Source organism: Strigops habroptila, chromosome 12 (genome assembly GCF_004027225.2).
Source record: "Strigops habroptila isolate Jane chromosome 12, bStrHab1.2.pri, whole genome shotgun sequence".
NCBI lineage: Eukaryota > Metazoa > Chordata > Aves > Psittaciformes > Psittacidae > Strigops > Strigops habroptila.
Genome location: NC_044288.2, coordinates 18,339,610 through 18,363,100, shown reverse-complemented (window position 1 = coordinate 18,363,100; position 23,491 = coordinate 18,339,610). Strand labels below are relative to the sequence as shown.

At 58.4% G+C, this 23,491-nt stretch overlaps 1 protein-coding gene across 1 annotated transcript; it reads right to left on the bottom strand.

Moving 5' to 3' along the window:
* Positions 1–168: 168 nt before the first annotated feature.
* On the bottom strand, positions 169–22,131 carry AFAP1L1 (actin filament associated protein 1 like 1). The gene is made up of 19 exons (XM_030504087.1): positions 22,057–22,131; positions 9,086–9,214; positions 8,471–8,554; positions 8,067–8,164; positions 7,814–7,925; positions 7,361–7,459; positions 6,578–6,789; positions 6,066–6,245; positions 5,350–5,436; positions 4,925–5,018; positions 4,673–4,825; positions 4,041–4,252; positions 3,609–3,754; positions 3,127–3,205; positions 2,923–3,028; positions 2,560–2,724; positions 2,163–2,341; positions 1,778–1,906; positions 169–1,389 (listed from the first exon to the last, which is right to left on the bottom strand). Exons 1-19 carry the CDS (start codon positions 22,070–22,072, stop codon positions 1,366–1,368), a joined length of 2,304 nt encoding a protein of 767 aa, XP_030359947.1. The 5' UTR covers positions 22,073–22,131; the 3' UTR covers positions 169–1,365.
* Between the last annotated feature and the right edge of the window lie 1,360 nt (positions 22,132–23,491).

Here is a 23,491-nt window from a genome sequence, read left to right as displayed (position 1 = left end):
CACCTTATCCCTTGGAGTGGGAGCCCCTCCAGCTGGGCAGTGGGTACATCCTGGCTCTGAGCTGACAGTGTCCGAGATTCCGCCAGCCTGGCCCTTGGCAGTGCTGCAGGGGTGCTGAGCCCACCCCATTCCCCATGGAGAAGCATTTTACCCACTCTGCTACCTATAGCCAGGGAATGGCAGGCAGGCCGGTGCCAGCATGTTTATTGAAAGCTGCTTACCTAGTTACCAACAAGAGGGCTTTGAAAGAGCAAGCTCCAAAGGTTAATGGTGGCAGTCGTTAGCATGAGTGGGTGACTGGCCTGCTCCCTTGTTCCCGGCCCAAAAGCCTGGACCTTTCCTTTTCATTCCTATCCCTCGTTTCTGCCAGTGCTAATTGACCTTCCTCCATTTCTCTTTTCTGTTCCTCCCCTCATTTGAAAGCACCTTTTTTGGTCTTTTGTGTTTTGTTTTAATGTTTAAACTTCCCTTCACTCCATTTTGACCACATGCCTTGGCAAACTGTGTCTGACTGCAGCAGCAATAGTGTGAATGTGTTGTTGGCCAGGAGACAGCCCTGTCCCTGCTCCTCTGAAAGCTAGCATGGGGCTAGGGTAGAGAGAGCCGGGCTGCCTCCAGCCTCAGCCCTTTGCGGCACTTCTAAGCTGTTTAGCAAGGTTGAAAGGTGTCCATTGTTAATGTGCTTTCAACTGCTGACACTTGAGCTTTGTTCATTCCCAAGGGAAGTCAGCATGCCCTCACCCTTGCTGCCTGGAGGACAAGAAGGAAATACTGGACAGCAGCATTTGAGCTTGAGATATGATGAACCCTGAGATGAGACCCTGCGGAGCTGGGAGCAGTGTGCAGGGTGAATGATCGGCATCTCCAAAGTGTCCGGTCCTGAGCAGCTCATGAACTCCAACACTGAGGGGGGCAAAACACCCCAACAAGTCTGTGGTCACTTTGGCAAGTGTTAGACTGGCCTCCAGCATCCCCAGGGTGGCACATGCTGATCCTGATAAATCAGAGTGCGTGCGAGCAGTGCTGACTGCCACTCCTCTCCTTCCTTACGCACCACCATGGGCACACACACTTTGTGCCAAACTCCTGCCCTGGGGATGCTCCCCCAGAGATGGTTTTCCCAGTAGTATGTGACCCTGATCCACAAAGGACTCCCCTTCCCCACCCGCCTCCCAAATCCCCCTCCCGCCCCTTCCCCATGGTTTATAGTGTTGCCCACGAGGCAGATGGTGCCGCACTGGTGGGGCGCAGGAGAGCGTCTCTCCCCCCATGCACCCTCCCAGTGCCTTGGAGAAAGGGGGCTTGTAGCTCCTCCATGAGCCCCAGTGTCCATCGGAGGCTTGGCAGGCATTCCTGCAGCCCAGCTTAAGTCTGCTTCTTTTCCCATTCCTGCAGAGAAAGGAAAGAAAGGAGAGGATGAGAAGACAGTGCTGGAGAAGCGAGCACTGAGCCCTTCAAGGGCATCCCTCCTTTCTGGGGGCTTTGGACCACTACGGCATCTCCAAAGGCTGGGGTTGATGCTGCCCTAAGCATTGTAAAGGCAATGCTCTTCCCCTTGCCCACCCAGCCCTGCGCTTCCCAAATATCCCTGCGAGCTGAGCTCATGCCAGCAGCAAGTGCTGCTGGGTCAGCCTGGCTGCAGGGGGCCCTGGCAGTACCCTTTGCTTTTGAGGTATGAAGCATCCCTGATCCCCCAATTTCATGATCAAGCAAGAGGGACAGGACAAAGGCAGAATTTCCCATGGGGCCAGGTAAGAGAGGGAAAGCGAAGCAGGACCTTGGCCTTCCGCAGCACATTCCCCTTGTTGGCAGGGAGGATGGAGGGACTTCTCTTCCTCAGTTCAGCTGCACAGTTAACAGGGACCAAGTGCTCGGGGGCGCTCCCATTTGGCTTGTTTGTAGCTTCCTGTGGAAAAGAGGGAGTAAGAAGGACAAAGATTTAGGAGACCCAGGGAACAAGGACAGCCAGGGGAAAAAAACCCCACAAACTGTCATGAGGTTAAAACTGATGTGGCCAAACCTAACTGATGCCTTGCTTCCCACCTCTGTCCACAATGAGACAAAGGGGCAGGGATATCCCCTCTTCCCCATGTGCTTCTCTGCCTGCCACTCCAAGCATTCATTGCTAGGGGAAGCTGGAGCGAGGAAGAAGGGATGCGTACCCCATTCTCAACCTTGCTGGTCACAGCCAGCCCCAGGGCCGGGCCTCCTGCCAGCGACTGCTTCAGCCGCTCCTTCACTTCGGTCAGCTTCAGCTCCAGGTCGACACGTCCCTCCTCCTTCTGCCGGCACTGCTCCTCCAGCACCGCCACCCGCTGCTCCAGCTCCTGCAGCTTCGTCCCTGCTTGCACAAGCACACCAGCTCAGCGCCTTTGCCTAGGGATGGAGAAGCCACCCATCCTGCTGGATCGGGACACTAGATGGGGCTGCCAGCCTGGCAGCGTGCTGCAGCCAGCCCGGCTCACAGCCACAGTGCCACCACCAGCCCAGTGTCCCCATCTCTGCACCAGAGTGCCTTCAAGCAGCCGCAGCTGCAGCACTTGGATGGCACCAACCTACCCGTGCTGCCCTTCATGGCTTCCCGCAGCTCTCGCTTCTCTTTCCGCAGCAACACCAGCTCACTGCGGATCGATGCTTTCTCCTTCTCCAGCTTCTCCTTCTCTGTCAGAAATCGCCTGGCATCCTCCTCTGCCCGGTTCTTCCCGTACCTGTACTGGTTGGCATCTGCATGCACAAGGAGAGCCCGTCAGGAAGGCTCTGGGTCTGGCTGCACCGATGCCAGCTGAGCCGGCGCACCACAACCCATCACCCATGTGCTGGAGCCGGCCAGCCCCAGCCTGGCTGCAGAGCCCCTTGGGGAAGCAACACCCCCCTGCCCTGGCCGGGGTCCCCATGGAGGTTTGTGCTCAGGGCCCCACTCACTCGACGCGTGCCTCTTGACCTTCACTTGTGGGTCCACGCGCCGCGACTTCTCGCTGCAGGAGGAGGCATGGCGCTTCACCTGCGCGCCTGCCGGCCGCTCCTCAGCCTGCAGCGGGGCAGGAGGAGAGGTGCTGTAACACCATCACAGGGCATCTTCTGTAGGGCACAGTGGCGGGAGAGGGCGAGCCACGGAGCCACACTCACCTGAACCTTCTCATAGGGGACATCATCGTACACGACACGGGAGGAGTCTGGCCGGTGATCCTGGGAGGAGCTGGCCCACCTGCAGGAGGAGGGATGGGGTCTTAACTTTCCTTTGCCAGCCCCTCACTGAGCCCTTTCATGTCAGAGGGATACCTGCATTGCTTTCCCAGCTTCACTCAGGAGCACTCTACCCTACCCTACCCTACCCACTCTACCCCACCTTACCACGCTTGTCCCTCAAGTCCTTCATCAGCATTGATGAAACACTTTACGCTTTCCACCCCACCCAAAGGAAACTGCCCTACTCTGGGAACCACCAACCTCTGGGGCGCTGGCTTTCCCCAACATCACAGCACAAACAGTGTCCCAGCCCATGCCTTTTCCAGGGAGTGCAAGGGATGAGGATCTCCATGCCCAGCCCAATGCTCTGCTCCCAGCACAGCCCCTTCCCAGCCCGCAGCACAGCAGGAGGACAGCCTTACAGGTAGGAGTGCCTCACAGCCGTCACTATGTTGGCAATGGTCTCCACATCCACGTAGTCATAGTGCAGGGCCTCTGGTGCTGTCTGCGAGCCTGTCTCCACCAAGAGGAGACCCAGCCAGCGGCCCAGGTCTTCGGAGCAGCTTGCCTATGGGAGAGAAAAGGGGTTGGGGTGTATGCCCAGCTCCCAGCCCCCTTGCCCTTACTCCTGCCTCCCAGTGCAAAGCCCTGCTGTGGAGAAGTGCTTTCTGACATGAAGTGTGTGTGCAAAACCTAGGAGGGTCCACAGGCACATGGAGGAGGCCCCAAGACCCCCAGCCCTGGGCTTCCTTGACATGCAGGGGAGGGGAAAACACAGCACTGCTTGCATGCAAGTGTGGATCATCACAGGCGGGGCTCCCCATCACACCCTGCCCACCCCACTGCCTGCTCACCTCCAGCGCCACCACCTCCTGCCCGTTGCGAAGGATGCGGAAGGCAAAGGGATGTTTGGGGCCCAGCCCCGGGACCACCTCGCAGCCCCGGAGCACGATGGCGTTCACGTGTGTCCGCAGGTCGGTGCGGTCCTTGTGGAAGTAGAGGGTGTTGCCCTTGAGGCGACACCAGCGCTCCTTCCAGCACTGGTTAACCAGGACGCTGAGGTAGCCTGCCAGGGACAAGGGAAGGGTCTCAGACATGGCTGCATAGAGATTACAGCATAGGTCCCTGCTCCTTTGGTGCTTGTGTGCCTCAGTTTCCCTACAGAGAGTGAGCTGGGACACCCTGGTCCCAGGTGAGGTGCCAGCTCAGAGCCACATAGTGACCTAAGCCTGTTTTCTGAGGCATGGATAACTCCTTGCCCCTTCCTCATGCACCACGGCAATTTGCAGAGCAGGGACTGGGGACCCTTTCATAGCCTGAGGCATGTTACAGCCCTGGAGCAGCTCCGTGCCCTTGCCCCCATCTCACTGCCCCCTTACCCTTCCCATCTGCCCCCTATTTGGCCAGGCTGGGGGGAAGGATGCTGCTCCCCACCGCTTCCAGCCCCATGCAAGCCAAGCCCTGTCTCTGCCCCAGCTGCACGAACCACAGCAGGGGATGTCCTCCTCGGTGGAGGAGGTCTGCGTGTCCTCGGGGGAAGGCTTCTTCTTGGAGAAGCTGATGATCCTGGTGATCTTCTTTCCCGCTGCACGGCTCATCGAGCCCTTCAGGTCAGCCAAGCCGCTCTTTTTGCCTTTCCCTGGAAGGGGGACAGGGTAGCCGTGTGTGCCTGGTGTGCTTCATGGCATCCCCCTCACCGGCTGGGGGACAGCCTGCCTGGCTGGGGCAGGGGCCGTACCGTGCTCGCCGGGCTCTCTGCGGGCTGCTGTGGAGCTGGTCTCACCCGTGGCCACACTGTCCGAGTCAGAGGTGTGCTTCTCCTGCGACAGACGCTGCAGGGGGAGCAGAGCGGGGACCTTGTCAGCAGCATCCCCCCGTCAGCAGCATCTCCCCGTCAGCAACATCCCCCTGCACTGCCCCCAGCAACAGCCACTACCAGCCCTTCAACCCTCCTGTGCACGGCTGGGATGCGCCCTGGTGCCAGGGGAGCCCCGATCCCCATCCCCAGCGGCACAGAGCCCCATAAGCCCCACAGGGCTACTGCGAGGATGGGAAGGATTCCTCGCCCAGCACCAGGAGCTCGAGGTTCCCAGCCCCACATTCCCCAGCCTCAGCCACACCAGCCCCACGCAGCACCTCAGTGGGGTGGTTATAAACCATCACCTTATCCAGGTCCATCTTGCACGGCATCACCGGGGAGGTGGGGGCTTCCATCCCGCCTGCTGCCGGGCTGCTGGCTTCCTTTATCACCTGTGGAGACAGCCCCCAGCAGACACTCAAAACGTACCCAAGGGACAGGGCTACTTCCCTTGGCTCAGCAAGCTCCCATCTTGTTGCCAGTGCCAGGCTGAACCATGGGGAGAGAGGTCCTTGCTTCTGCAGGACAGGTCAGTGAGCCCTGCTCGGGGTTTTGGGGCTTGCCTGGTGCATTACACACACCTTGGCCCCTTCAAAACTGCAACTGGTTTCACAGATTTTGTTAGAGATTTGGGAAATCTCTGTCAATCAGAGGTGAGGGATGTGGGTGCCAAGCCGCAGCCATCCTGCCAGCACAGGGCACCTCATGACCCCCTGTTTTAGAGGCGGGCACAGCATGGCTCTGTAAAGCAACCCTATTTTCCCACATGTGGGGCAAGAGCTGGGTTTGTGGTGAGCTCAGAGGCTCCTTTCCCACCGTGGCCCCCGCCTCCTGCCCCTGAACAAAGGCAGGAAAGGGCCATGGGGAAGAGGAGGGGGAGAGCAAACATCCCCACCCGCGGGGGCTATCAGCGCCGGAGACGCCCAGGCCCTGGGAAGCATCTGGCCAGCCCCCCAGACGATAAGAGACGGGAGCAAAGCCCCCTTCCAGGAGGGAAAGACCTTTCCCGGGGCTGTGGTACCTTCAGCCACTCCTCAGCCTGCTCCTTGCTCTGCACGGCCAGCACCAGCGCCTCGGCCCCCGGCAGCGAGAACCGCAGCTCGTGCTTCTTGCGCCGCCCGTCCTTGGGGACGTAGATGACATTACAGGTGCCCAGGGGCACCTCCACGTGTGGCTGACGGTCCTTGGAGCTCTTGTAGCACTAGGGGAAGCAAAGGGAACTGCTCAGGGCTCAGCCAAAACCACTGGCAGAGCTGGGGTCCCTCTCAGGGTCCCTGTCGGGTGGCACAGATGGAGATGGCTCAGTCTCTGCACCAGCCTCGGTGGCAGAGCGCTGCTGCCTTCTCACTCCATGGGGTTCTAACAAAAGGGGAGCCCTCCATTTGCTAGTAAGAGAAGCAAGAGCAACCTCAGCATGTGCTGCAAGGCAGTGGCAGCCTTGGGGCTTGGATAGTGCTATTTCTCTTCAGCTTGGACCCAACCGCTCTTGTAACCCTCTAACAGGTTTCTGCCCCGCAGCAGCTCTGGGCTCACCAGCAGTTTGCTGTCCCGTATGATGGTGAGCTGCTTGGCCCACTGTCCGAAGCGCTTCTTGCGCAACAGGAAAGCACAAATCCTGCAGTCCTTCACCAGGTTCATGGAGGCTTCCTCCGACGGCCACTGGTGTGTCAGCTGCTGGCTCTTCCCCTCCTCCTCCTCCTCGTCATACGACTCGTAAGAGCTGCTCATCGCATCCGAGTCATTGTCTGAAAGGAAGCAGGCGAGTCACCCCGAATGGCACCCCGGGCCCTGCCTGCCGGGCACGCTCACACACTGCTCTGGGACAGAGCCTGGGCTGGGTGCCGGGATGGAGGGACTCCATGTCATCTCTGCAAACAGCAGTGTTTTGACCCCAGACGTCCCCATTTCCCTTCCAAACCAGGCAGGATGCTCGTGGGCCGAATGCCAGTTCCAGGTGCATCTGTTCAACCCCCTGGGATGGCCTATTGCTTTGTGAGGCTCCGACTTTGAAAGCCTGGGTTAAACCTTCTACCTGCATCAGAGCATCCCGTGCTGGCCCTCTTGCACACACCTCCCGCACAGGGCACGGAGGAGCAGGCAGGGACACCTGGTGACAGACGCAGCACCAGTTACATCCCTTCTGCAGCACAAGGGCTCTGGCTGGCATGACAAACAGCACCCCACGCTCCTTGCTTTTTGGCCAGCACCCTCTGACACATGAGAGGTTCTCCAGCCTCAACCCCACCAGCCCCCAGACCGGTGCTCAAGCCCCATCTCAAGGCTGACTTTGCTGAAGCAAGGGCACCAGATACCTACAGGAAGTCTTCTGCTCCCCATTCATCCTGGTGACGGGGTAGTTGCTGTCTGCATCCTCGTAGTAGCCATCCTCGATGGAATTGGGGGGGCTGGAGCTGTCTGCAGAGGAAGCAGAGGGCAGCTGGGGCTGTTAGACCTGGTTTCCCTCCAAGGATGCTCCAAGCAGCGAGCTGTGAGCCAGGGCAGAGCAAAGCACACCCTCCCAAGGCATTTCAGCATCAGCTCCCTGCAGATCCAACCTCTCCCTTTCCCAGTAGAGCCAGAGCAAACAACTTCCTACAATAACAGCGCAGCAGGATGGGATGGGAGCAGGACACGAGCAACGCTGGTGGGAGCAGTGATGCTTCCTTCCCCAGGAGGAGCTGTCAGGGGGGCAGGCAGGCAGGGGGTGCAGAGGGCAGGTTTCGGGGCTCCCCCCACCCTCCTGCCACCCCAGCACAGAGCAGGACTCACTGCGGGAGGTGATGTACTCGGGGGCCTTGCCGGGGCCCAGGGGCAGAGCTTCCTCATAGTAATCCTCAGGCGGGGGAGTGGTGGGCAATGGTGGGGCAGGGTCTACAGCAACCTGCGGCAGAAACACCACTGCATTAGCAGAGAGGGTCATGATGAGTCGCAGTGGTGACATGGGACAGGAAGGGGACCTGGCCACCGCCAGCTCCCCATGCGGGTGCAGAGCAGACCTCATGGCTGACAGTCAGGGACTCACAGGTTTTGCTGTCTGGGTCCTTGCTAGATCCAAGCCAGCACCTTCGCTGGTGTCTCCCTCCTCCTCCTGCATGTCCTGGAGATCCCGCAGGTCACAGTCTGCCCAGGGGTAAGTGAGAGGTGAAGGGAACAGGAAACCCCAGAGCTGGGCTCCCCAGCCATGCCCTCCAGGAACCATCAGGCAAGCACCCACAGCCCTTCACTGGGAGGGTGCTGGGAGATGGGCATCAATGGTAACCACTGCTGGTGAGTGGATTCCTGTGACCAGACCCCAAACAGCGATGGGGGAGTGGGAGCAAGTGCCTAGGGTGATGATGCCCATGCTGGAGACAAGGATACAGCTTTCACCCTCCTTCCCTGGGCACCCCAAAAGCCCCTATTGTCAGCAGGGACCCCAAGATGTACCAAACTCCTCAAAGAGAGACTCCACGAAGCTGGTGCCATTGCTCAGGGACGCCGTGTTGACGTACATGTAGTCCACGTCCTTCCCTGGGAGGAGGGGGATGCTTTCAGCTTGGGGGTGGCCAGGGCAAGCACCGGCACCCTGCCTCCCCACAGACACCAACCCAAGGACACAGCCCAGCTCACCCCACTATGCCACAGGGCACCCTTCCAGAGCAGGCACCCAGGGAGCGTAGGAATCTCCAGGGATGCTGCTGCCTGCAGGAAGGCGGGAAGGCTGTGAAGCCCCCGGTCCTCTTGGCCTTCCCATGGTAACCCCTGTGCTCAGCAGGCAGGAAGACCTCTGTGAAGAGCTGCTTCCACGGGGAGCAGCCCCCTGCAGCCACAGCAGGGCTGACACCAGCCCCTGCATCCAGGGCGGGATAAAGCTGGGAAGCAAGACCAGGGAGCAAAGTGTCCCAAGGGGGCTGAGCATGTGCTGGGCGCTGGGCACAGAGGCAGAACATCCTTGCCATGCAGAATGTGCTCCTGCCCTGATGGGGATTTGACCAGGATCCCTCTAGAGCAGCCACTGCCCCTGGGGACAGCCACCGGGCACCACAGGAGTGGGACACAGACCTGCCGGTGGCTGCAGCTTCTGCAGGATGGTGGACACGGCCAGCTTCTTCTCCTGCGTGGTGGCACTCAGGTACTCGTGGTCCAGCAGCTTGAGCAAGACACTGAGCTCTGGCAGGAGCTGGTCCAGCACTGGAGAGAGCAGGAAAAAGCCCATCAGCCATGCTGCTGGGATTAAGACAAGGTAGAAGGGGCTGGAACGTGTGGAAGACCCTGGGATGTGGGTCTTTCCCAGCTGGCCCAGCACAGCTCAGGCGGCGTTTGCTAAATGCACACGTGCTCCTTCCATGCAGAAGCTCTTCCACCTGCACGCAGACACCAGGATGCAGCCTGCTGAGCCTGTGAATGGGAACGCCAGCTCTCCATGCTGCTGGACCAGTATCAAAGGGCTGAGCACACATATTTTTCCACACAGATAAAACTACACCCCTGTCTGCCCAACACTGTATCACTGCTGCTGGTGCCCCCTCGCTGTGACAGGCCCTGGATGGTGATAAGGGAAGGAAGGACAGGAAACCCAGATGCCATCTCCAGAGACACCTGGCAATGCCACTCAGGGCAATATCCTCCCATCCCTCGTTTGCTGGGGAACATTCACATTCCCCTGCTCACCTCCACGATGTCCCCATACACAGGCTAAAGCCTTCCTCCCCATGCTCACCAACAGCAGCTCCTCTGCCCTGCTGACACTCCTCCCCTGTATCACCCCAGCTCATCCACACTGCTCCAACCACCCCACTCTTCACTCCATGCACAGAGTCACTGCCCCAAGGGACAGCCCCTGCCCCACACAGGCACCTGAATGGTGCTCGGGAGCACAGGAGGGGCTCTCCCCACCCAGCTCTGTGTTGCTGGTCCAACACACACAGCCCCACATGCAGCCAAGAGGGTCAGAACAGTGGAAATCTTGGTAAAGAGGAATTACACCAGAAGCCATTGCTCATCCGCTCTGCAGTGTGTGGGAACCATAGAATCAACTAGGTTGGAGAAGACCTGTAAGATTGTCAAGTTCAACCATCAATCCCAGTACCCACCAGCTCCTGTGCTGCTGCTGCACCTGAACACAGCATCAGCACAGCAAACAGAACCAGGCGGGGGAGACAGGCAGAGCCCAGCAAAAAACAGGAAAGAGCATTCTCCGTAAATCACCATCGTGGGCACAACACATGGAGTCGTGGGTCTCCTCTTTGATGTGGTGATTCTTGGGCTAGTTTTTTAGCACACAGCAGCTGTGGGTTACCCATGCAGCAAGGCTCCAGAAAACACTTGAGTGTTTGCATATCAGAGCAGGGCTACATAAACAATTTCATCACTGAAAGCAGTATTTATGGGGCTGGCAGTGGCTGACCAACATGTTGGCCAAGGTTGGGAAGGATGGGGAGGACTTGAAATCTCTCCTGAGCTCCCACACCCCCATTTCTACACATGTACCAACATCCTCACCCCAGGTCTCCTCCTGTACCTATCTCCTCTGAGCAGGATAAGACAGAACTGAGCTGAATCCAAAGCCAAGATTCTGTTTTACCCAGGACCATGTAAGATGCCCAGCTCCACTGCAGGTGCCCGAGATGCATTGGAGATGCCAAGCTCAGGGACACCAGCAAACCTGCAGCCCTGGAGGCCACAGAGGACAGAATAAAGCTGTGGTTTCTCCCAGTGCAAGCGTGAGCAGGATCCCTTCTCTTGGCAGCAACTGAAAGTCATTGTGGCACAGCCGGGGCAGCATGCAGCTGGCTTTGGGTCTCCAGGGACAGGAGATGAGGCCAGAGGTGACCGCAGAGGCAGCTTGGATATGCTGGCTGATGAGGATGGCTGGCAAGGAGGGGAGAGCATGTACCAGCAGCACAGAGCATCAGGGACACCCTGTCTGGGCTGTACCCATCCCCACCACTGGGTACTGGGATCCCACAGCAGCGAGGGCTGACATGGGGTGTATTTGCCAGGGGAAGGGCAGGATGCTGCACTGCTACAGCTGATGGGATCCTCATCGCTCATGTTCTATAAGAGCTTCTGCTGGGCCCTATCCGAACACCATGTTCACTGCCCAACACGCATCCAAAACTGGGATGCCACAGGTTTGACCCAGGATTTTGGGTGCCCACCTTCCACCCTTTGAGCCAGAGCATAGAGCATGGCGTGAGTCTCCCAGGACTGGCGGGAAGCAGGCCGGCACTGCTGCCCAAAGCAGGGACAGCACAGTCAAACCAACTGCTGTTTTCAGCTGAAGGGAAGCCAAGCATGAGTGGGTTGATACAGATCAGCACCCGGCCAAGACGAGCCCCTGGGCAAGGAGACAGCGTGCCCAGCCCCAGATCCCTGCCTCCCCAGGACACAAGGCAGGATGCGCCTCACAAGTCCCTTCCTGCCGCCCCAGCCGATGGGTTTCTATCTCCACAGACCTTCTGCTTCCTCCTCCCTCCGCAGCGCCAACCTAAACAGCAGCCTCAGCCCTTTCGGCAAGAGCAGCTTTCCCAGTGCGCATCTCCTGTGTGCAGGCCAAAGCAGGACAGGTAACCCCCAGGCAGGCGCGAGAAGCCTCGGCACAGCTCCAGAAGGAACAAGCAAGCCTGGGGAGCTGGCAGCATCCGCCAGCCCATAGGAAAACAGAGGGCAACCACAGGGGAAGCAGGGGTTCTGCTCCTTGGGCTGGAAAAACATCCCACAGCAGACAGGCAGCCACAGAACCCAGGTCCTGCTGATGCTCTGCTCACTGCCACTCTCAGCACACACCTCCTGGGATGGGGACCTGCTCTGGCCATGTAAGAACCTCATGAGTGATATTCAGGGTAAGCACTCAGTTCTCATGACCCTCTCTTTGCCCCTCTGCAGAGGCAGGGAGATGGGGACCATGCACACTCCCTACATCAGCTTCCCAGAGCACACTGAAGCCTAGGCATGGTGCTCACCAGCATCCCCATCCGCTGCTGTGTGTAGGACATCTCTCATCACAGCCACCAGCTCTTGTGTCAAGGCTTCAGACCAGCTGAGGGCAAAAGGGCAGGCGGGTTCCTATTAATAGTGACAAAGCAGGCAGCGAGGGCACCCTGCTGCACACAGGCGACGAGAGTGGCCAATAAGGGAGGCTTGTGGCCGGCATGGCAGGCGGGTGAGCTCATCACTGAGCACCCAGTGCTGAGCTGGGCACACGCAGCACGGCGAGCACTGAAGGCTCCTTTGTTCCCCCCAGCTGAGCTGTCCCCTCCATCTCCCTTGTTAAACATCCTCCAAAACACAAGGCAGTAAAAGAGGCCTGTGAAGCAGGAGGGCACAGAGCTGCAGAGCTGAGCCCCTGCCCGGGGCCAGCGCAGGAAGGGAAGGAATTCATTTCCTACACTCGTTAGGCTTCCAACGTGAATCAGGTTAATGGGGTGGCTGCAGGAAGCAAGGGGAGATTGCTCCAGGCAGGAGGGCAATAGGGGCTGATGTAATTGACTTAAGGTTACCTGGTGAGCAAGGAATGGCACATTACTTCTGCAATAGCCACTGGTGGGACACGGACACCTCCGGCCTCACACCCACCTCTGGTACTGACAAATGGTTCCCAACTGCTTCCTTCTGTGGCTTCTCCTGCAACTGACATCCCATGGGATCACACTGCTTCCCTGGAATCAGGCTTTAGCACAGGCATCCCAGCACAGGGAACAGCGCCAGCTTCCCCATCCAGGAGCTCGCTGCTCTCCATGCTTGCAGCCTGTCCCACTGCGTGGTGGGACAGGGAGATGTCAGCGAGGTCTCGGAGCCTGGGACGGCCAGGAGTCGGGGCAGCAGATGGCTGTAGCATTAACTAACTGGGGTGGATGGGCTGGGGGGAGCCAGGGCAGCTTTGCTGGGATGGGTTGAGCCGGGGAACCAGCACCAGGACACTGCTGCTGTTCACAACAGGGCAGTGTTTGTGCTGCTGCCCTAGAAGCAGCACCAAGCACGATGCTGGCAGAGGAGCTGCGTCCCCCCCAGCACCCCACGACCTCTCTTCACCCTGCACCCAGGCCAGCTCTATTTTTAGACCCCATGAACACTCCCCCCACCCCAGGGACCTGTTTCCACAGCGCAGAGATAAGGGCGCAGGCACAGCCTGCAGCTGCAGAGCCCATCTCCCCCTCCCCGGCCTCTGCTCTGTCACAGGAGCAGGAATCAAGTCTTGCTCCAGCAACCTGCAGAGAGGAGGAAGAGGAGGAGGAGGAAGAGGCTCTGGCCAAGCCAAAGCAGAAGTTTCCTGGTGTTCAGACCCAGCTTTTGCAGGGGGAGGGATAAGACAATGGATGTGGAGTTGTCACCCCCAAGCAAAGCCAGTCTGCAGCCTGAAAGAGAGCCCTGGGGAGGGGAGATGCTGTTTCACAGCACCATAACGCTGCGAGGCTGCTGCGGTGGGAGGTGCACGGGGACCCCCATCCTGTGGCCACAGTTCTCCTGTCCTCCTCCTGCCCCGGCCATGCTTCCTCCTGCACCAGGTGAAGGCTGGGGGTGGGGGGGAAATCGGATGCTGGGAGTAACCACCATTGTTTGTAGCTAAAATAAAGCCCAGGCAAAAATAAACCCTTCCTGTTGGCACGGGCCGGGCCCTGGGATGCTCTGCCTGCTGCGTGGGGCTGCTTAGAGCTGCCAACACCGGTAAACAAATGCTTATAGCTCCTGGGATGCCATCAATCGGTGGGGTGTGGGCCAGGGAAGGGGGCACAGCCGGGGGACACCCCAGCCCCAGGAGGATGGTCACTTGCCCTATGGGACAAACAGACCCAGCGCTGCCAGAGTTGTTTGCAGCACACAAACAGCTCTGATCTCTCCATGGGCTGATGTTGACAAGTGATACCCAGGCACCGGGATGTGCCTCCCTCCCTCACTGCCTGTCCCAGCACAGGCTGTGGGCATCACCGGAGGGGTGATGCCTTAACTGGATGTTGACAGTTCCCATCCAACATGCTGCTTCCCACCCCAGCAGGGCCAGCTTTCCCCCACCGCTGCTCCTTGAGGAAAGCCGTGGCCTCCTGAGCTCTTAGTTGAGCTCCCAGGGCAGTTCCTGTTCCCATTCCCATTCCCAAGGAGGTTTCTTTCCGATGGGGAGGAGGCAGGCGCGCAGCCGGTGAGGAAGTGCCTTGTCGGGGGCAGCGCTCCCAGAATTGTTCCTTTGTGCAGCAGACAGGAGGACACAGCACTGCCTGCCTGCTCCCTGCCTGCGGCCACCGCTGCTCCGGTGCGGGCTCAGCACCCTGCCAAGCAGGCAGGGGAAGGAAGGGCAGCGCTCAGCCCCGAGAGGCAGCAGCGATGAGCAGGGCATCCCTGCCAGCCGAGCTCAGCTTCCCAGCCAGACATCACCAGTTGGGTGTGGGGCAAACTGGGATGACTGGTGGGGCCAGGAATGCCAGCCTGGAAAGTACCTCCTCCCTGCATGGCTGTGGCAGCAACTTGTCCTGCTCCAGCCCAGAGGGTATATTTAGAGAAAAGCCAACCATTAATGATCACACTTCAGCTCTGGCAACATCCCCATAAGAGTGGAAGATTTGCTAAGGGGCCGCTCGATGGACATGAATCATCTCCTCCCTGGAAACAAGGGCCCCTTGAGTGGGGCGGATGGGGGGAGCACGTCTGCATCCAACAGTGTCAGCAGGAGCCTGAGCGCTTGGGGCTGGCTCCTGCATGGCCATGAGCCCTCCACCCTCCCTGGCTCTCCAACTGCCTCAGCCGGTGCCTTTTCCCATCCCTTGCTGTGATTAACCACCTCGCTGTTAGCCCCAGGACCTGGCAGCGTCCCTGCTCCCCCTCCACACCACAGCAGCATCCCCAAAGCTGTTGGGAGCAAGGCGAGCTCAAACCTTTTGACTTGTCCCCTGAACTCCCAGCACCAACCTGCCACCTCCCCACAGCACACCCTGCACAGCCAGGCTGCAGCAGCGCATCTCCTGGGGATCTCATCATCCTGACGTTACAGTAACTAATATCCTTAGCTGATAACCTTGGAAAATCAATCCCAGGAGATGAACGTGAAACCTGCCTGCTCTCCTTCCTACCACAGCCTCCCGCTGGCTTCTCTCCTTACATGAAGGAGCCCCCAGGGTTTGCGGGGCCCCTCCATCGCACTTCAGCCCTGGGAGAGGAGAGATGAGCAACCGGAGAGGTTAAATAGCAAGAAGGCTGCCCTGGCTGTGCCTCCTTCATCTGTGGCCCCATCTGCTCCAGACGCACACCCCAACACTACAGCAGCTCGGGAGGGGATGCCTTTCCCAGCACAGCTCCAGCTTTCAGCAGTGCTCCTGTGAAGGGTCCTGCGTCTGCCCCAGTGCCTTTGCCAGCAGCAGCTCATCTCCCCAGTATAAATAGCTCTGCAGAAAGCCTTATCGCATGGCCTGGCTCCGAGCCGCTCACATCCCAGCCGAGTAGCAAGCCCAACCTGGGGCTGGGTGGCAGATCTGCCCTCTCAGCCAGGCTGTCCCCAAGCCCTCCTGCTTCACCCTGTTCCTCTGCATGAAGGGGTTTCTCAGTCCTCACCACCTCCTAGAAAGGGGAGAAGAGCAAGGGGAGCTGCTCTGCCCAGTGCACCCAGCCAGGCACAAGGGAATTGGACGCAGAAGACTCCAAACATGCCCTACTGCACTATTTTCTGGAGGAGAGGCAGTTTCACATCCTCCTCACAGTCTTAAACTAGAAACCAGGAGTCCTGAATAGAGAGATGTGTAATTACAGGCTGACAGCGCTTGCAAAGGGCACAGATTATCACCTGCATTCACGCCCCTGCCAGCTCACACACGGCAAAACCCACCCCTCGCTGCTGTGGGGCCAGTCAAGCCTCTTCTGTATGTAACCAGATTAAAGGAGGAACTGGAGAACAAGGGGATGGTGGTGGTTCCCTTCACACCCAGCCCTGTGCCGGCAGCGCGCCCCTCACAGCATGGCCCACAGGGAAGGGTGCAGCTCTGCAGCTCCAGTCTGGTCCAAGCTCTCCTGGGGATGCCCATGCTCAGAGCATGGCTGCGGGTGGAAAATCAACCCCTCAGCAGCAGTGACTGCATGTCCAGGGCTCTGCTTGGTGCCCAGTGCCCTTGGTGTCACATCCCAGGGAGCCCCCAACAGTGCCATGGGGATTGAGAGATGGAGCCTCTGGCTGGGCTGTAGGGTACGTCCTAGCAGCAGCTTGCATCAAAGCAGAGCAGCTTCACAAGTGGTGCAGGTAATAATTAACAGCCTGATTAAATTACCCACAACCATCTCCTGTGACCCAGGCAGATAACCACCCTCCAGTGCCCCATGCTGCAGCAGGAGTCCTCCAAAGGCTGTTCCCCCTCTACTGATGGCTTAGCAGCTCTTTCCTCACCTCCTGGAGAGGACTGTTTGCTTTAGCTCACCAAAAGCAAACTTTACCCCTCTAAACCCACTGGGGCTGCATCTGCCCCCACCCCAGGGGAGCAGGGGGTGGTTTCTCCATCGCCTTCTTACTGCTGAGCACAGAAAGAAGTCAAGCAAATAAAAGCACCCAGGTGAGATATCGCTGTGACCCTGCTCATGTCCCCAGGCAGGGCACGGGCAGCCTCCTCCCTGACTGCTCTGCCCTTGATTCCTGGGGACCTCCTAACCCCAGGAGTAAGTTGTTTCCAGCCACAGCTCAGCCCAGTTAACACACTTAGCTCTGCAAATACACCTGGACCAGATTCAGTGCTTCCAGGCTGCATTTCAAACCTCAGTGCCAGCCTCAGTGGGTGCATGGCAGGATGCTTGGCCAGGCCAGCCTGGGGCTCGGAGCCGGCTGGCTGGAGAACACGGTTAAATAATGAATGAAAAAGAAAGGTTTGAGATGCCCTTTAAAGGAATAGTCAGGCAGGGGCGAGACCTGCTGAGTAATGTATAAAGAACAAGCTGCAGGCAGAGGGGAGATGTTAGCATTAGTCAGAACCAGAATAAACTGTGCTTCCTCCAACCCAAATTTTGGTGTCGGCCTTTTCCAAACAAACTCTGCAGCGCAGGGAGCAGCAGGTTGGCCTGGGCTCCCCATGGATGCTGGGATTGGCCCTGGAACCAGTGCTACAGCATTTACCCACCCCTATGACCACCCTCTGTGGCGAGAAGAGCATCAGGAATCCTCCCCCAGTCACACCTTGCTGCTATCTCGGAGCTGGAGGGGCCTGAAGCTCTCACCCCTCTGTAGCCCTTCATCTCCACCAAACCTCAGGCTGCAGGACAGCAGGAATTACAGCTAATTGCAGGCACCGTGGTGGGAAACCCGCTGACTCAGCACCCCAGTGCTTGATAATGGCTCTCCTGCGGCCATGCTCTTCCCACCGCCCTGCACCACGACACCACCCAGGACCGGGTGGGTCCTCCAGCACCCAGACCTCCAAAATGGACACCCCAGCCCCACTGGTGGGGTGGAAAGCTCTCTGCATCCCAAAGGCTGCTCTCCATGTTCCGTACATCCTCCTTCCTCAAAGCCAAGATCCAAAACTTCTTGGGTGCAGTACCCGACCTGCAGGAGTGAGATATGGGAAGGCTGGCAAGGCTGACACATCCTTCTAGGAGGAAGGGTCACAGGAGTGATTGTGCCTGGGTCCTCAGAGGCATAACTGGGTACAAGACTCTCATCAGGAGGATATGGGCGCAGGATTTGCCGTAAGGAACTGGTGGATTAGCCACCAGCCAGCTCCGCTTTCCCAAATGCTTTCAGCCACATTGCACAGTGCGGATCCCTCTTTTCAGAGATAGTGGGAGGAGAACCACAGACCCTCTGTGGGGGAAATATCTCCATAGAATTGGAGGGAGGGAGACAAGCACCCAGCACCCAGCGTCCTGTGTTATATCCCTGCCCCAGCAATGCCCTGGAGCTGGGAGCTGGGCTGGGCTCTAGTCTCCCTTGCACAGCACTGGAATTGGGACCCTTTCAGTGGCCACCTCAGCCCGGTCCCTGCAGTCAGTGATGTTCCTGGGCAGGCAGGGCAAGGCAGAGGGTGCCTGTGTGTGCCTGTGTGTGGGGCCGTGGCCGTGCTGCACCGGAGGACCCTCGGAGGGCAGGATAAGCGTATTTTCTCAGCTGAGAACAGCCCTTCCGTTTCCTTCCCTTGCCAGCTCCGTCGGGAGCATCAGGTGCAGTGGCAAGGCCACCGGCCGACAGCATTTCCTACCCGCTTAACCCCTGCAGGGCAGGGATGGAGAAGCAGGAAAGCCAGTTTATCCCAGCAGGAAAGCCAGTTTATCCCGGTGGGAGAGCCGACGAGCTGGAGCACAGGGAGAGATGCGACTGCTCTGATTATTGCTGATGGCTCCAACAGTGCCGGGACTGGTTCACCGAATCTGCTTTTAACTGCAGGACACAAAAGCCAGCTATCAAACCTGTTGGTATGAAATTCCCGGCTCTGTTTTTTACAACCTTGATTTCCCAAAGCATAAGATGACACTGATACCACATAAAATGGGAGGCTGCACCCACTGGACAAGGAACCAGAAAGGGGTTTTTTCCCCCCATTACCAAGCTGGATGGGTTTAACGTGCAAAAAACCCCAGACGAAAGCCAAAGCCATTCTTCGAGCCGCTCCTTCCACATCTCCTACTAATTGCCAGTAATCAGAGCATACCAGATCTCCCTCTTATCACTTCCAGGATCATATGCACATGAAACCCACTTCAAAAACAGAAAAAGAAAAAAAAACATTTTGAGCATGGAAACCCCTTGCAGCAAAGATCTGTTTTCGTTCTAAACTCTTACGAAATAGTGTTTTCCCCTGCCTGCCAAAGAGCCTGCCTTTGATGCGATGGGAGGCATATCAAGAGCAAAAATGGAAGGGGCTGCAGCAACCTTGGGAGGTTTCCAAACCAATTGTCCTGCTGCTGCCCTGGAAGAGTGACATTTAGTAGCTACTTCACAGAATTGACAATTGTGCTGTTGATTTTAAGGTTCCTTACATGCAGGAGGAGATGTGCGTTCCTCAGGAGAGAGGTTTAGCTGCGCCAGGCTAGATAGTAGTTAGTGTAGGGAAGGGTTAAGGGGATAGGACATGGCATGCCAGAAACCACTTCAAGCCTCTACTCTGCTAAGTCGTTATCTCTGTCCCCAGCAAGTTACTTGGCTACTGAACCACACGCAAATCTTGCATCAAGCTCAGTTTTTGCTCCCTGTCCTCCTTGGAAAAGCCTTCCCACTGTTGGGATGAGACTTCTCCAAAGCCTTAAACAGAGTTTTCCTGGGCTGGGATAAGAACCACCAGCCCACTGCAGGCGGGAGGGTTTCAGGCACATGGCGCTCAGCGCTGCTCCGTAGCAAAGGGTGCACCAGTCTCACGGCTCAGCACATTTGCACCGGAAAACAGCATTTCCAGGTCAAACGCGGGAAAGAGGCAGGTTTTCCACACAGCTCAGGACAGTCCCCAGGGTCCCTGGCTGGAGAATACCCTGCAGCAGTCAGTGGGGACACCAGCCCGCTCTCCAGCAGCCCCTGCTGCAGCATGCACCCATGATGTTCAGGGCAGGTCCCTCTGGAGCAGCCGGGCTGGCTCCAACAGGGATCCAGGACCTACAGCAAGACTCATTTCCCTCGGTTAAGGGAAGCATGGCACACAGAAGGATATTGGAAGATACAGAAGGACAGATAACTCCAGTGCTGCCCTGCTCCGCTTGGCATCAGCATCCCTGGGGCCATCTCCCACAGCTCTGCCCATCGCACCAGGGCCCGGGCAGCCTGCGGTGGGCTCAGCCCCTTCCCCACATGCTCCTGGCTATAAACAGGCGGTGGATCCGGGCAGCTGAGTTTCCAGCGGAAGGAATGGCTGCAATGCGGGGGAGAGCTCGGCACTTGCCTGGCGCTAGCAGCTGATCCCTGTTCCTCACCCGCTCCGCACCCCCATCCACCGGGCTCCGTGCATGGATTCCTGCTGCCAGGAATGATCCGGGCTCCCTCCCACCAACCCCGCGGCCTCCCCATTCCTGTGGGCAAGCTGGAGCCAAGTTTATCGCTGACACACCTCCGCTGGCTTTGCTGGATTTAGACCCCAGATAAGTTTGGTGCAGGAGCTAAATCCTGGTGGCACAAAAGGTCAAGGAAGAGTCATTAATGAGGGGAACCCATGTGCGAGCACAGCCCTGCTAGAGCAAAGGCTCATGGCACAGATCACCTCCCAAACCACACACGCGTGTGCTTCTCCATCAGCAAACCTGAAACAGGTCCACAAGCACCCACTGGTGTGGAGCTGAGCCCTGCACCAGGAAGGCAGCAGGCTCAGCTGAAGCATGGGAAGCGATGAAGGAGCTGGCAGATCATAAAGCAAGAGCAAGGCAGGATACAAACAGGGCCTGATTGGAGCTCCGGGTGAAGAAAGGGGCTGCCAGAGGGCAGGTAGAGCCTGGGAAAAAGGGCACAGAGCTCCCACCCATCACAGACCCAGCACCCCTTGTGCTAGGAAGGGAGCCTGGTGAGACCCCCACACCTTCCCTCTGCAAGACACAGACGGGTCAAGCGGCTCAGGGCGATGAGCAGGAGGGTCTGAAAAAGGTCTATATTAGCAAAAAGACATCCAGGTGCCAACAGCAATTCGTTACAAGGACGCAAAGCAAAGCAGCCACTGCAGCCACTACCATAGCAGGCACTAGTGAGAGGAATAAAACAGGATAGTGGCACTCTTCTAGCGGGGTCAGCCTGTGGAGTGCCTGCACGATGCCCAATATGGTTTCTGCAGCGTGCCAGGCACCCCCTGCCCTCCCATGCAGTGAGCTCCCTGGTTTGATTTTTGGGGTGTGCTGGGATGCAAACGGGGCACCTTCCACCAACTCGCGCAGCAGGAGAATGGGGCAGCAAAGACTCTCTGCTCTCCTCTCTCCATATCAGCGAGGCCCTCCAGAACCTCGAAAGACATCTCTGGCATCACATGTCATTTGACAACACTGCTTCCAGCAACAGCACCCTCCTTCAGCGCTGGCAAAGCCACCCTGTCTGGCTGGCAGGCAGGCAGGGCGAGCCGCAGCCGCGGGGGAAGGCTGTCCCTGTCACCGTCCTGTCCCCTCCCGGCCTGCTGGGCACTGGCACTGCTCTCTGAGCACCGGCACCGCGACCTGCAGCCCGGGAGTCAAACTCCTAATAACTGTGTTTCCACTGCGGAAACACCACCCCATCCTTTTACATCGCGAAGGGGAACTCCTGACCCTCGGGTCCTTCTGGTGCTGACCCGGCACTTGTCTGAACCGCCCTGGGGACTTCTGCGTGGTCCCAACCTGCAGAGCCAGTGATGCCCCTGCCCTCCTCCATTATCATTTCTGGCTAGTGCTTCTGTAGCACCTCTGAGGACCGGTCAAGGGCCAGGACCCCCATGCTACACCATGTCACCGCCTGCTCCTGTAGCCCCAGGCCACTGTTAGCAGCAGCGAGCAGCAATCTCCCCGAAAGCCTCCCTCTGCTCCCTCCAGGGACCTGCAAGCCCCAGCAGAAAGCCAGGACCTTCTCTGCGAAGTTGGCCCAAAACCCTGGCAGGTTTATTCATATCCCAGATCAAAGCCCAACAGCTACGTGAGCCCCACGCCACAAGCTGCAGGCAGGAATCACACACATGTAGGAACGCAGCCGTTTCCCAGCAGGGTGGGGATCAGGTCCTCCATGGCTTTACGAGACCACCAGCATCCTCCCCAGCTAGGGAAACTCTGGATCCGATCAGCTCCATCTAGAAACACCAGCCACCTCCCTTTCTACGACCATAATTTCCCTTAACAAGTGCTTACACCCCATCAACTTGATTTCAAGCCACTGGCTTTTCACCCATCTGACCAGCGAAGGGAAACTGGTACCAGTTCGCGTTCCAGCTGGCCCTGCCGCAGGGCTGGGGGGCGGGGGGGAAGGCACCCTGGGGACAGGGTCCCACATCGATCCGGTGAGTGCACCCGCTTGGTTTGGAAAGGGATGCGCGACCCGCAGCGCCCGGGACCGGGACGGGCATCCCCGGGCTCCGCACGCCCGGCACGGCGGGGAGAGGCGATGCACGTCCCGTCCCATCCCGTCCCGTCCCGCCGCCTCTTACCGCTGAGCCGGTCCATGGTGCCGGAGCCGCGGGCAGCACCGGCCGCCCCGGGAGGCGCGGGCGGGCGAGTGACACCGGGAGCAGCCGCCCGGCGGGGCTGGGTCTCGCCGTCGGAGCGGCCAATCGCTTCGTCCGCCCCTCCCTCGGTGCACGGCAGCGCCGAGCGCCGCCACGGCCCCGACACACCGCCCGGGGCTGTTCCCGTCGCTGCTGCCCCGCCATGGGCAGCCCCGCACACGCCGCCCTACTCCTTGCACCGCCGAGGGTGTCTCGGGCTCCCCCCACCTCTGAACCCCCCAAGCGCTGCCGCGCACTGAGCACCCGGAGATCCCCCCATGAGAGGCGGGGGTCCGGAGCGGGTTGGTTTGGGTTCATCCAGAGCTGGTTCCCCCACCCAAGTGTTGATTCACCACTCCCAATGAGCAAGCCCAGCTCCCCATTAACACCTCATTCCCTGCTTCACCTGCGCTGTCCCTGCCCACAAACCCCTTCATATCCGTTCCCTCCTGGTGCCCCTCATGTGCCCAGCCTGGCCATGATGCTCATGTCACCATCACTGTCCCTCTCCAGCAAAGACCTTAGGGCAGAACTGGGCTTGGGAGACCTGTGGGGCATGCAAAGGAGCATGTGGCAGCAGGGACAGTGACTCCTGGCACCCCCACGACAACTTCTCCCACCTCAAACCTGCAGCTGAGCCCTGTGGGGACAGCAGGCTGTGACAGAAACACGATTCAGGGTCACACGTACCCACTTACCACTTGAGAAAGCAGTAACTGGAACATTAGATGTGCATTAGGAGCGGGGCTCCAGGGCCTCCCCATGTGGGGCACTCAGCACAGGACAGTTGGGAGGCTGTGGCTCCTGCCGCACCCTCTGTGCCCAGCTCTGCTGCCCTTGCACAGCATGGTCTGGAGAGGCTTCTGTGACAGCTAGCACCGAGCCCTGCCTCAGTTTCCCCATCTTTGCCATGCAGGTAGTTATGGCGAACAGTTAGTTACTGTCCATAAAATGCTTTGAAAATGAAAAGACTCCCACCGTTGTATTATTATTATTATTAATAATAGCCTCTAGGCCTTACCACTACCTGCTGCTGGAGATGGAATTTTCTTATAGCCACAAATGGTTGAGCTTGATTTAGGGAGACACAGTTTATATGAGTAAAATCATTATAAATCAAAGTGGTTCGTTTGCTGCTGCCCTAAAGCAGATAGGAGCAATCACCAGCGCAGCATTGCCATCCCCACCTCAGCAGCGACAGACACCAAGTGCTTCGGGGCCCCATGGCTTCAGCCCCTGAGAGAACCCAACAACGGACACAGGAACAGAGTTGGGAAAGAAAAAGAAACCAAGAGCATAAAATGATCTGCGAGACTCCAATTCACTCTCAGGGGTGCAGAGGGCGCCTCTGCCACGTACAGCACCGAGAATCATACAG